Source organism: Corvus cornix, chromosome 3, assembly GCF_000738735.6.
Source record: "Corvus cornix cornix isolate S_Up_H32 chromosome 3, ASM73873v5, whole genome shotgun sequence".
Lineage (NCBI taxonomy): Eukaryota > Metazoa > Chordata > Aves > Passeriformes > Corvidae > Corvus > Corvus cornix.
Genome location: NC_047056.1, coordinates 24,415,217 through 24,429,754, shown reverse-complemented (window position 1 = coordinate 24,429,754; position 14,538 = coordinate 24,415,217). Strand labels below are relative to the sequence as shown.

The 14,538-nt window shown below is 38.6% G+C and overlaps 1 protein-coding gene across 2 annotated transcripts in view; it reads right to left on the bottom strand.

Annotated features, from left to right (window-relative positions):
• The window catches only part of MTA3 (metastasis associated 1 family member 3), a 136,788-nt gene that overhangs the window by 106,961 nt on the left and 15,289 nt on the right, over nt 1–14,538 (bottom strand). For both annotated transcript variants that reach the window (XM_039569009.1, XM_039569010.1), the window contains exon 4: nt 6,488–6,614. In XM_039569009.1, coding sequence (XP_039424943.1) covers nt 6,488–6,614 — 127 coding nt within the window. The remainder of the gene's footprint in view (nt 1–6,487; nt 6,615–14,538) is intronic.

Below are 14,538 nucleotides of genomic sequence, written 5' to 3'. Positions count from 1 at the left end.
CAGTTTTAATTAGAGCTAGAGTGCTAATTTTGACCACTTGAAATTGGTAACATTTACAGAGCAATCGTGCCCAGCTGACATGGATTTAAAAGTAATTAAAAGGTAAATATTTTCTTAATGCAGCCATAGTAAAACTACATATTTTGATATCTCAAAACAAGCATAACTGTAGATGTACTTGCTGTAAACTGGAAACTGCATTGTTGCAAACTCAAGTCATTGATATATTTTCTCTAGGGACTAATTCATGCTTAAAAGTAAAAAAAATTGTTCCCTTTTAGCACAGCAGCAGTGATGCACATGAATTGAACAAAACCACAGGAGGCTGGTTAGGAATGATTTTTCATACAATCATGAAACTATTTAGGTTGGAAAACACTTTTAAGATCATCAAGTCCATTACAAGTTGCCCAGCTCGGAAGCAACACACATCACTCCATGCAACTGAGCATAAAAGTTTTACACCATATGAAAGGCTCCTACTTTGTAATTGTATCACTACAGGGAAATATGTACTGATTTTCAGATATTTAAGTGACAGTTTTCCACTGATAAATATACTTTTTCTTACACTGTTACTAGTACTGGCTATTGACCACATCTGAAAACAGAATTCTCTCCTAGACTGAATTTTCATTTTAATTCAAGTAAGAATATTTTGAATCCTATTGGGGGGAAAAAAAAAAAAAAAAAAAAAAAAGAGTCAGACATGCTTCAAAGGTCCCTTTCCTCCAAATAAACTCAATCCAGAAAGGAAGAATACTTTGCTCAACAATCCAAATGATCAGGTAAGCATATACCTATGCAAAACAAATTCATTCCTTATCCAGTCTGATTTATGCCAGAAAATAATCAGGCTTATAAGGCTCATAGTAAGCTTTTAAAAAGTAGCTAAAATTTGTATATATACCCACACACCCTGTATGCAGAAACGTCTAGTTTGCCAGGAATGCCAAACCTAGAAATCCTGCGGTAATACCACTAAATTCTAAAGTGGCCTGTCTTGAAAAGCAACACTATAAAATGACCTGCCGTATCTATCTTGAGCTTCAGATCATTTGTTGTGTTTTGAATGAAGGAATCCCACATTCAGAAGAAAAGTATTTCTCTAAATCTCAGTTTTATCACCCAACTTTCTTTTTTGCTGTTCTTTCTTCTTCATGATCTCATCAGGACTCACTAATATTGATACTTCAAACAACTGAGTCATTTATAACACATCTAAAAAGTGTCACACTGATACAGTTTGTAAGCATGGCATGTTCTTATAAACTGCACATTCTTAAGCTGCTTTTTCTGCTATGCCTACGAAGTGGTACCAATCAAAGTTCCTTTAGTCTGCCCAAGAGCAAGGGTACCATTTAACAACAGCCAAAAACACAACCAACAAAATAACACAAAACCACCATCACCAAACAATTAAAACAAACAAAACACGAAACTAAAAAAAAAAATTAACACTGTGTTCTGGACTGCATTACTGATCAGAATAATGTCAAAAGAGGGAAACCAAGGCCCTTATAGATTAATATTTTAGAAGTTCAAGTACACTTTTTTGTATGCTTGCATATAAAAATATGCAGAAGGTCCAAATTTCTTAATCAAAGTTGGAGAACTCTTCTCATGATCTGACTATTTGGATGCTCTTTAATGTCACAAATGCACAGTCATTCTGCAAAAATACTCACATTCTCCCCAATCATATTAATCAGCTTTTAATATAACTATCTTATGCAATCACAATTTTTAAAAGGCTCATGAAGTCCTTTCTGTCTTGGAACAGAAGCAATAAACCAAGCCTAGAACATCTTAAGATAGTTTGGAGGGTTCTTTTCTTGGTTTTGTCTTTTGTTTGTCAGTTTTTAAAATACAGGGTATGTGTCAAAAGATTTCAGAATCAAAGCTCAGAAAGTGTTTCTGAGTTAAAGGCCGTAGGTGCACAGAAAACTTGAATTTGCTGTTTATGTCAAGCAACAAATATGATCCTCTAAAAAGCACAAGAAACACTTAGTTCATCCAATTGCAGATTGAATAAACACTCCCTATTAAAGATTACAGTGCAAATTTACTAGTTTTTGAACAAACCCCATAATGACAAACATCTACATAATGCACAGATATCCTGCACATGTAAAATAATGCAAGTTGGTTTTTTTTTTCTGAAGGGGGTGGGGGTTGTTATTGCAGTATAAAGCAGCCCAAAAGATTCACCCCTGATTTTCTTATGACATCTGAGAGTGCTTGACTTATGTATGCTTTCCAAACACTTAAAATATAATCGTCATCACCATCTTACCTAAAAAAAAACCCCACGACCCCAAGACTAAAACACCATATAAGCAAACAAGAAATAAGCAAAGGTATTGAAATGGTAAGATGAACCTTGATGTATAAATAAATGCTGCTTCACTATTCATAAGAAATATTAAACTTTAGAGCAATTACAAATTAACTTAGAAGCTAATGCAATCTTTTACAACACTCTAAACATGTTTAATACCTATTAACTCTTGAGAGCTTAAGAGTGAAAAATAAATATAAAGCCCAAATCACAAGTCAGACAACCCAGTGCATCTCCAAAAAGATAACCATTTGCAGATTTTTATACAAGGACCCACTCTCACTACATGCTAAGTTTTACGATGAATTTTACAACACTGGCAAACAATTTCAACTTCCTGACAACTTTCACCATTTTTCCCCCCATAACTTTTCATGCCTTTCCAAAATGCTGTATTTGATAATGCTCAAACCTCTGAAACCCCATGTACACAGCACTGGCTCAACTCAGCCCCTCTCTGGGATGGCACTGCTTATAGGAGCCACCTGCACCAATCCTGGGTGCATTCACTGCGTGACATTAATCAAGGAGGGTGGCTCAGGGAGTCCAGCTGGCAGGACAGCTGTGACAAAGACGTGGGATTACAGAGTCTGGCAAAACTGCACCTGTAATATGCAGGGATTATGAAAGAAAGAGATAATCCACTGGAGGGGTGTTACTGACTGCACACATTTGAGCAGACAGGGGAGGCAATAATTTCACTTGTAACTTGACAAGTGGGCATGAAGGTAACAAGCCTTGTCTTTGATCCCCAGACTGATGCATGAACTTGTACTGTACCACACACCATGACTCCAGAACAGTGCTGCACCCAGCTAGGCAATTCCACCTTCTGAAATACATTCCACTGCAAGAACTCTGTCCACAAGGCAGCACTGCCATGTTTGATTACTACTACAATACCTACTACTAATTATTTTCTAAATCTGGCTCTTTGGGTGCTTTTTATGCCAAAACTTATACTGCTCCCTAAAGCTACTGAAATGGCATAGTGACACCTAATTTAAAGGGGAGACAAGATGAAGTCTAAAAAATCCCAGCATTTCTAACAAAACAAATTACACATAATAAAAGTTACATATAATGTATATACAATAAAATAAAAATATCAGAATAAGGAATGAAACTGTATTTCACTAATACAAGAGCAAACAAATGGCATCAGAATTATTCAAAACCCACCGTTGCAGACCAAAGAGCTTCAGAATTAGACATGCACATAAAAGAAATCTAACCCACTAAAGTAACTGCAAGGTAACTCAACTACAAAGTAACAGCAACAGGTGTATAAATGAGACATCACTGTATTTGGAATTGTGAACTAGAATAAAAGTAACCTTAGTGAGAGGATTTTTCAGAGGGGAGGAGGTATAATTTCCTCTGCCACTCAGTTTGAAAAATGTAAAAAGGATAAAGTTAAGAAGACAAAACAAAAGCAGCAAAACCATATTAGCAAAAACTAAATAAAAACGTACTAGGTAAAATTCTTTTATTCCTTAAATGACAACAAAAAGGCAATTACACTCAGATACTCTTCTTGGCTGAAGATGTCATGAAAAGTTCAAGATCTGTAGCTGCCAAAAACCTCCTCCATTCTCTTAAAATTGACTTAAAACTTTCTCCTGTCCCTTCCAGAGGGGTTGAGGTTTTGTGTTCTTACTCTTGAGAGAACTGATCTCCAACCTCCAATCTCCACTCCATACCACAGTGTCATTTATTCCTGTAAATCCAGTTTTTCCTATCTCAGGGCTAAACTGCAGGTGCTTAGAGCAAAGGCCCACATCATGGAGCTACCCTGGCTTTTTTATTGCACAAATATCCCCTCGCTTTCTATATGGAGGCAACCGGCTTGGTAGACCAGTGACAAAAGAGAATGTCATTGAACCTGACTTGAGCAAGGCCTGCAGTGTTCCAGTGTCCTTCAAGCAGATTGGAAACACATGGACTAGATAAGTAGACAATTAAGCTTGGAAAAAGCCATCAGACTGAAAAGGCTGTGGTGAGTGATACAAAGTCCAGCTGGCACCTGGTTACTGGGGGCATTCCCCAATTGCTGACCCTGGAGCAAACAGTTTAATATCTTTATTAACCTGAATACACTTTCAACAAGTCTGCAGACGATATTAAACTGGATTTGTTCACTCTTAAGGTATGACAATTAAAGGGAGAAATTCTACTGCTTTGTTCAATTAGCTAATGAAAAGATAGATAACTAAGATGGAGCCAGGCTCCTTTTGGAGAAGTACGGTGATAGGACACAAGGCAGTAGACACTAAATTTCAGCAAGTGAAATCCCAAACAGATGACAGGGAAAAAAAATTCACAACAGTCATCAAACACTGAAACAGACACCCAGAGAGGCTGTGATATCTGCATCCTTGAGTATTCTGGAGTGAAAAAATGATGGAAGAAAGTTAGAGGAGTACCACCTTCTCAGTATTTCTATTATCTTTACAGGATGAGCTAATTACTAAAAGTTAAGAAAACTACTGAGAATCACAGAATGTGAACACAGTAAGTTAAAAAGCTAAATAAGGCATATTTTATAGTGTATTTGCCTTCTTGTTTCTTTTTAAAACAGAGTTAAGGTTGCTGAAACGTCATTATCTACATCAAGCTTGTTCCAGAATTTGTTTGGTAAAGGTCTTAGTAACACGTGACAGCACAGTCCTACAACATTCATCTGTTCTGAAAAGTAGATGCAAGTCATCACTCTGCTTTTGCCTGCTGTGCTGTGTGGCATGCACTATGAATTCACGTGTTTTTCTGCCTTCTTTGTGAACTATGCACTGGAGAACCTCTATTGTATTTGCTCCCCGAGTTGTAAGGTGAGAAGACATTTACAATACTTCTTCTATGTAATCTTCCCTCTGCAAGGAGAATACCTTATTTCAATACCTAAATGTCAAAGTAAGTAAAAGAAACTGCACAGGATTATTATCTCCATGCTATAGTTGGAGCAGCAGAAAATTGACAGTTAAATGACTTTCTCAAACTCAGAACAAGTAGCTGAATCAAGCACAGAAAATTAATACAAAATTTTCCAACTTCCAGTTTTTGTGTTGTCAGTGAGAGAGAGAAGCAACATCTCTGTGGTGACCAGTGACAGGACCCAAGGGAGTGGCCTGAAGCTGTCAGGGGAGGTTTAGGTTGGATATCAGGAGAAGGTTCTTCACCCAGAGGGTGGTTGGGCACTGGAAGAGGCTCCCCAGGGAAGTGGTCACAGCACCAGGCAGCCTGGCAGAGCTCAAGAAGCGTTTGGACTATGCTCTCAGGCACACTGTGTGACTCTTGGGGATGGTCCTGTGCAGGGCCAGGAGCTGGACTCAGTGGTGCTTGTGGGTCCATTCCAACATATTCAGTGTTTATGTGATTTGAATATTCCGTGATTATGTGATTTGCCAGTAAGAGAGAAAATAAATATGCACATACAAAGTGTTTCTGCTGTTGGACAATATCTACTTTTTTTTGGTAGCCTTTAGACATTTATGGTCTGAAATAGCTGGGGGCAGCGGGATGTAATGAGAAAATGAAAATTCGTTAAGAATGCAATGTGAGAATGCATTGTTTCACCCTAAACTAGACTCCCCCCATCACTGTGCTGTTTCTTTTCCATTTCTAGATTTATCATCCACTCTTCCCAACACAAAAAAAAGCTTTCTTGACTGCTAAATAGATGATGACATGAGCACCTAGGTCATTTACAGAAAGAAATCAACAAACACTTTTCGAGCTTTAGCAAGCTTCTTCCCTACATTAATATTAAAGGCAATTTAAAACAATACTTGAAATGTTTCTGCAACATTTAGCCAAACTCAAGTCATGGCTTCTTCACATTCTGAAGTTGGGGCAATTTTAATTTTACATGCATGCAGCCCTAAACTGCAGATCTGACCACTGAGCCACTGCCTCCTTTCCAAACCCATCTGCTGTTTCCCTGGCCAGACAAAATGGTCAAGGCTCAAACATCAAGTAACAGAAGGAAAAAACAAAGGCGCTTCCAAAGCAGTTCATGGGACAACCTGGACCAACTCAGCCAAGACCAACGGCGCCCTTTTGCAAGGCTGAAGCATTCAAGCAGGTGGGCTACTGGCAGGCAATCCACCCAGCAGAACACACAGAGAAATTGTATTTACTACTTCTTACCTGATATGCGTTGCTGGTAGGGACTCATACTGGCGAGAAAGGAAAAGCTCTCTGTGCTTCAGCTGATGTTTCTGTTTATCAGTCAAATCAACCTCAATTGTAGTTTCAGACTCTTCTTCAACTTCTTCTGCAGAGAAGCAGAGCGTAGGTCGAAATTAACTCTGTTGCATAACATCATTGCAACCATTTCATTTGACATCCCCCCCACCCCTTAGCAACCTCCTTTAGTATTTCAAAGAAAAGATGAGTTTAACAAGACTACAGTTTATGTAACTTGACAGAATGTTAAGTATTTTGAATTATACACTTCTACTTCAACTCTTTAAAAAAATTATGCTCCTCTCCTACTGTACTACGCATTGATGTCTTTCACACAGTTTAAGAACAATCCTGTCAACATTACTCATTCTTTTTTCATCTTCTTTCCTCTGTTTTTTTCTCTTGCTTGTTGACCAGTTTTGGGTTTGACTTTCTCTTGCCAGTATTACTACTACTAAAACTTTTACAGAAGTCCTGGAGGAAAGCACACTTTCTATGAACTGAAATTTACTACACATAATTGCAGTCTAAGACTGGAAAATCAGTCTAAGAAAACTGAAAAAGCCTAGTGTCTTCTATTATTCCATTACCTTCTTAGATACTGACAACAAACGCAGTGTGTTAAATTTGCATATTTAAATAAGATTTAAAGTTATTTCTCTTTTAAGCAAGACAGGAAGAAATAAAAGCAGATACTAGATAGAACCACATATAGAGTTGAAGGGCAATGTTCCCAGTGCTTGCTAACATGTAACACAATGGCACGCTCTCCAAAAGACCTATCCTGGGATCTTGATGGCTGAAATCTGCCTTCCTAGTGGATTTTTGAGACATGTGGAACCTGAATCTGGACTTCCTCTAGCATCCCAAAAAGGGCAAAAAGTCTCTCTGAATAAGGGATGCAAAAATACAGACCTTTTAATAACTTCTCTAACTTTTCTGCCTGGTAAATTATCAATCACCTAAAAAACCAGGTGTAGTTTACAAAATATTTCTCAGAAACTCAACAACAGAACCTCAGCATGAGATAGTATTTCACGTAACTACCTACAACAGAGGACCTCACCCTCTCTACTAATAATAACCATTTTTACAACCAACCTACAGACACTATTTCAAAATGAAGCCTGCCTGAACCCTCATAGCAACCACAGTTCTCTCCAAATGCAACACTACTACTTTTTTTAATCATGCCTGTGTGTAGTCAATTCCACTTCTAACAGTTCTTTTCATAAAAGTGATATAACAACACACCCTGATATAACCAACTTCTTCAAACCCAATTCTACTTTAGGTCTATCTTGCTGTAGACAACCCCACCCCCTTCCTTGTTTTGGCATATTTTGTGGAGAGAGAGAACAAGAGAACAAAAATGAAAACAAGAATTTCGCCCATCTCACCTGACAACCCACAACTTCACCGACACATGGACAGGTTCAAGCCAGACTATAACTCAATTTTGAATTATTTTGGCATCTATAATACTGATGATGAATAAATCTTTACAAAAATCTATGCCAAGGCAAAGCATTTTTTAATTAGGCAAGTAATTATTTTAAAAAATATAAATTTGTGTTAAAAGGTTCATGTTTTGCTGGTTTTGGCTGGGATACAGTTAATTTTCTTCACAGTGGCTAGTGTAGGGCTGTGTTATGGATTTTTGCTGGAAACAGTGCTGATAACACAGGGATGTTTTTGTTATTGCTGAGCACAGGTTACCCAGAGCCAAGGCCTTTTCTGCTCCTCATAGCACCCCACCAACAAGGACACTGGAGGGGCACAAGGAGCTGGGAGGGGACACCTGACCCCGACTGACCAAAGGGATGTCCCACACCACATGGCATCATGAGCAGCATATAAAGGTGGGGGAAAGAAGAGGGAAGTGGGGACATTCAGAGTGATGATGTTTTGCCTTCCCAACTCACTGCTGTGTGTCACAGACCCCGGCTGTCCTGGGGATGGATGAACACCTCCCTGCCCGTGGGAAGCAGTGAATAATTCCTTGTTTTACTTTGTTTACTAATTCCAATTCTCTCCCCCATCCCACCTGGGGGAAGTGAGCCAACAGCTGTGTGGCGTTTTGCTGCTGGTTGGGGTTAAACCACACCAATGTTTCCAGCAACTAATTTCTACAACTGTTTATTACAATAAGTGACCATTGCAAGATACATTTTGATTTCCAATTTCAAGCGTTAATGTTTCTTTTAGTTACCTTGTGTTTGGGGTTTTTTTCTAAGTAATTCAGGCATCCAAACCCAAGTTTGGTCAACATATAAAAAAGCATTTGACTGTAGATAAGGCACAAAACACAGGACAATATGGGCTGATATTCCAGAGTTTAAAACAGCTTTAGACAGCTACACTCATCTCAATATCTTCCTCAAGTAAGAATTTAAATTAAAAAATCAAGAAGAAAACCCACCACCTTGAATCAAATTTATTGCACTAATCTTACATAAGACATGAAAATGCTGATCCAAGAGCCTGAAGCTTAAACCAAATGTCTCTTAGACCGATCTCTTAAAACACTCCAAACCTAAACATGAAACAATGTAACTTTTTCTCTTGTATTTTTAGAAATAAAACAGATGTTTTACACATGATGATCTGGCAACTCAGTACTAAGTAGAGGAAACCACAGCCAGACACAGAACAGTTCCATCCACTCAACACAATTTACCATTGGGATAATTTTACAATTTCCTGCTTCAGCTTTAAAATATAAAACCAATGCTAACAGTAGGATTTTGTAAAACAGGTAATAGCTTGTCCCAGCAGTCACACAAACCTATACCAGGAAAGGAAACTGGATAGCATAAAGAAGGGAGAAAGCTAAATTTGCTTGATGGCAATACAAAGAATTCTGCATCTGAAGAAACCTTCAGAGAGCTGCTTTTGAAGCAGGTTTTTGCAATGATCTGGCCTTAACACCCATTAGAAGGAAAGTGGTAACAACCTTGCAGAACTCTTAGAGATCTTGTCACATTTTTGACTTGATTTACAGCACATGTGAATTTCATTTGCCATCCAAGGAGAGATTATTTCTATCAAAAGGAGTGAAATAGAAGGTACCTACAGGAAATCATAAAGTACCCACCAAGATACGCACATTTCACCATTCAGCAAGGGAAGAGAGGCAACAGCTCAGAGCAAGCAAACATTTTTATGCAGGATTATGGCGATGACATACACAGACCTCATTGTTCCATGATTAGAGAGACAAAAAAATAAATTTAAAATTGCTCAGCTAAATATTATATTGAAACTCTTAGGTATGACTCCAAAGATGAATACAATCACTTTTTGAAAAAAATCACACAATCCCCTTTAGGCCTTGGGCAAAATTTAAGAGAATGTTGTTTTTTAGTATTTTTCCTGGTTTACAAGAAATATTTCATTATTTAAAAGAAAAGTCCTGGTGAGCAAAAGCAGGCATCTTCAGTGAGCTTTTAAAACTTGTGGTCTATTTATTACATGTGGGTTTTCTAATCATCAATGGTAAATAATTACTGTGATCCTGAAAACCAGAGTGATCTGGTGATACTTTCATGGACTGCGTGCAACTTTCCCTTTCCCATCTGATGTAAATGAGACTTAACTGACTCAGTCAAGCAATGGATACTGGAAAGAAATGGTAATCCTCATTCTTTTTACATATGCATCACCACTTTTCAAAACATGATGAACACTCTCTTTTTTTCCCTCTTCCACTTAATTTGTAGGATGCACTGTTAGAAAATGGTGGTGTTAGTGAGCCTGAGAAGAAGAGAGAGCTGTCTGTGCCACCTAAATTTTGAATACAGTGTCTTTGCTTATAGTTATGTGATGAGTGAAGCTTGCTATGAGGAAGAATTGCTTGTTTTTGCAACTAAAATAAAAATAAACTGAGGGCAAGTCTCTAGAAATACAATACTCCTATTTAGTTAAAAATTTCTTTTAAAACAACTTTTTAAATGTCCTGAAAGACATTTAAAGGTTTAAATGCAGCTCAAACAACTGTACAGTTAATCATCAGCTAGCAAAACAAGGTAAATTCCTCAGACACGCTACTCTTCTTTAACTAAATCAAAATAACCCCCCATGTGCTCCCTTTGTGTATTGCAGAAGAGAGTAAGAGAGATTTGTTTAAACATTGAAGACTATCTTCAGGGAGGAGGAGTAAATCTTCAATATTAAAAGAAAGGAGAAAGTTCTCCCTCTACTGCCACCAAAATGCTGGCAGCATTCTTTCCAGCTAGAGTTCAGATCTGGACATTCAATCAAAAATCATGACAACAGGCTGAAAAGGGTCTCAGGAGGTCTCTAGCACAAGCTACTCTTCCAAGTAGGCTCAGCTGTGAGGTCAGCCCATGTTAACTCAGCAACTGAAAATCTCTGAAGACAAGAGACTACACAACCTCTCCATCACCCAGTAATGGTGAAAAGCTTCTACCCATATCTAATCTGAATCACTCCCATTTCAATTTAGTCACCGCCAAGAGTCCAGCTCCATCTTCTGGTCTATAACCTCCCCAAAGGCACTGGGAGTCCACATCTTCTCCAAGCCGAGCAAGTTCAATTCCAGCTGACTCTCCTAGAAGGGCAAGTGTCCATCATGGTGGTTTTTGCTGAATGCATTCCAATTTATCAGCAACTTTCCTTTATCAGGAACCTAAAACTGGATGCGATATCCCTCGATGAGATGCAAAGGGAGGATAATCTCTTGCCTCGATCTGTTGGCTCTGTGCCTGGTAGTACTGCCCAGGATGCTCTTGGCCAACTCCCTTCATTGTCAGGAAGTTATTGTCTGCCGGCAGCCTCAGGGCCTTTCCTGCAGAGCTGCTCCCCCAAGCCCCAGCTGATATCCCTACCAGGAGCTCTTCCTTCCCAGGTGCAAGACTTGGCATTTGTCCCTGCTGACCATCTTCATGTTCTTGACATACCACTCCTCCTGCTTTCTAGGAATCTCTGAATACCAGCCCTTCCCTCAAGCCACCCCCGGGTCATCCCCCCATTCTTGTGTCACCTGCAAACATGATAAGAGTGCACCACATTGCCTGCTCCAGTCACTGGTAAAGACAGGTCCCCACAGAGATTCCCATGGGACTCCACACACAGTCTGGATGCTTCACCACCACCCTCTGAGTCAGACCATGCAATTAGTTTTTTATTCACCCAGATGTCCCAGGTCAATTCCAATTGCTTGGCCTAGTGGATCTACCAAGAAAAGAAAATAAAGAACAAGAGAAAGAGAAAAAAGCAGAACTAGGAGACTGGAAAGACATAATGGGAAAAAACAAGACTACTCCTTTCAACAGCAGGACAGACCAACGCTGAATTAAAACGGCAGAGTACCCAAAGCTACAGTGCATTAACTTTCTACCTCTTAAACTTAATTGCTTCTACTGTTGAAACCATACCTCAGCTTAGCTACATCTGGCTTATGCAAGCCTAAATGCAGAGATTCAAATCACCACCACCATTTGTGGAGCTACAGCCGTTTCACTGTTTGCTAAAATACTTTTAAAATTGTATTAGACCAGTATTAGAACAGAATTTCAATTCAAAGAAAGTATCACTTTCAGAAACCTTTCCAAACTTTCTTCCTTTCCTGTATACCTTTTTCTTCTACACTCAGCCCAAAAATTATACACATACCCGGTATCAACAACATATTTTCAAACCTACAGATAAAAAGCTGAGAATGCCGAAGAGCAGCGAGTTTACCACACACATCAAAGGAAAGGTGGCTGTGCATAAGTCTCTCTAAGCTTAGATGGTTGCGGCAACAACTTCAAGTGCACATTTGGCAGTTAGATGCTACAGCAGCAACAATTACAAATACAGATTTTGGGGGAGAGGGAGTAAATCTAATTACTGCCAAATTTCATACAAAAGAAAAACAGTAAGTCTCACCATCTGAACAACTTTATTCAGACTGTGAATGAAGAGCTCTCTTAAGTTAGCAGTTGGCCAATTTGCTCATTTGCATGAGGCTTCTTGCCACATGTTTCACTGTACTAACTTAGTTGTGATATTTAACCCCTAAAGCTGTAGTAAGGCCACTTAATTAACTTTGTGAGCTAGACTATGCACTGTCAATTTGCCTAAGGAAGCATTTCCCAAAGCTGAATTAATTAGCTTTACTTATACCACATCTGTGGCAACGTTCAGATGAGTGTTAGAATATCTAACATCAATTTGATATTTGCTATTACTTTCAAATAGGATAAGAAATCCAAAGCACAGTTTGTACGGATTACAAGTCATTTAAATAGAATATTACTATTGAAAGTATGAATCTGAGCACTTTTGCAGGCAGGTAAAAAATGTGATCACTTGTGTTTACAGGGAACAGGTCTGCTTTTAATTCCTGCTGGATAGCATGGACATACATGTGGCCTCTAAGGGATTATCCAGTTTTCCTACACAATTATCCAAGGTGATCCTCCCACACTACCTCATCATTATATTTCTAAAGGAGGTCACAAAACAAAGTAATAACTACTGTACAGCCATTAAGAACTAATATGCCACACCTACTCTCAAACAATAAAAATTATTTCCAAAATAATGCAAAATGGTTTTTTATGTACTTCCAAGTAGCATATTACGATAATAACAATTTCCAGGATAATAGTCAGCCACAAGCAATTGGGCAATTATATCATGTTTATCACAGGCCTGTAGCAAAATATTTTATGGAAACCATCACATCTTTCATTAGCAGAAAAGTTCACCTTCCAAAACTTGATGGGTGGTGGTTTTTTGATAACTGGTTCTGCAGATTTTTGAGAGCAAGGAGCTTGTGGGTGGAAAGCAAGGAAGGATTACCTCCATAAGTAGTATGAATCATGATGTGCTACATTAATAAATAGATCCTAATAAATTAAATATAACATGAATAAATGCAAGAGCAAGCACAATAGTTCTTTAACCATTTTTCAGCGCTTCAAGCTAGTTTGTAACAACACTACAGAACAGAAGGGTCCCACAGACCTTCATGAGAACAATAATATGCCAGCAGTGCTGAAAGAGCTGGGCATTCTATATGATAAACCTCAACTAGGTTTTCCCCCTTTTACCTGACTTCTGTACCACCTATTCAAATGCAAATTCTTCCAAATGAGAAAATATCCTGTTACAGGGCTCAAGGTGTGCTTGGTCACGTGTACATCTGTATGAACTGCAGCAAGCTGCTGCAGGATGTGTGAAGCCACAGTCCTGTATGGCGTTTCTTTAAGCAGCTCATTAGTAGCAGCAAGCAGCAGACTCAAAGCTGTGCCATGGACACTGCTATTTGCAACACGATGAACATCCAATTACTGGTATCCAGCTCATCAGATGAATCAGAAGTCAATTAGTAGTTTTTCCAAAGTGTACATATGTTTAGAGCTGTGTGGGAAAGAAAGGAAATTTTAGTTCTACCCTCAAATCCAGGCTGGCAGACCACCATAAGCAAAAGTGTATGTGGTGAATCTGACAGTGCCCAAGAAAAAACTTTCTTAATCCATCATCTGGCTCAAGAAATCCAAAGGCTACCTGCAACACTGCCATGTAACCTGCATAAATAATTATTACACCTGACTTTAAGAAAAGGGAGGTCTGTATCTCTCATTTTCCTGAGACAGCTGCTATTAATAATTTTTCCCATCTCTTAGATTGCCACCCTTTCCATGTGAAACTCCTGCTCATATCTTGTTAAGATCGTCTTCCCTTTAGCATAGGCAACAGGTCTGTTTGATCTAGATGGTTTACAAGCTGCATGGTTGTCTCTCCTTGCAGAGCAAATATATAAAAAATAATAAATGTAGCACAAGAACTAAGCACACAAAAAATCTCTTACGTTTTCTGTAAGAATCCAAAGTCCAGGTTTAAAATCTACACTGGCATTTTCTTCCACTGTGTGACAATAACCACAGAGTTTCAGAGATCTAAACTGCTTTTCTAACATTCAGTTCACATCCTCAAAGCTGATAAACAACTTTTCAAAATTTGTTGGCAGAGATGAAAAGGCACAGATTGTACAAGCA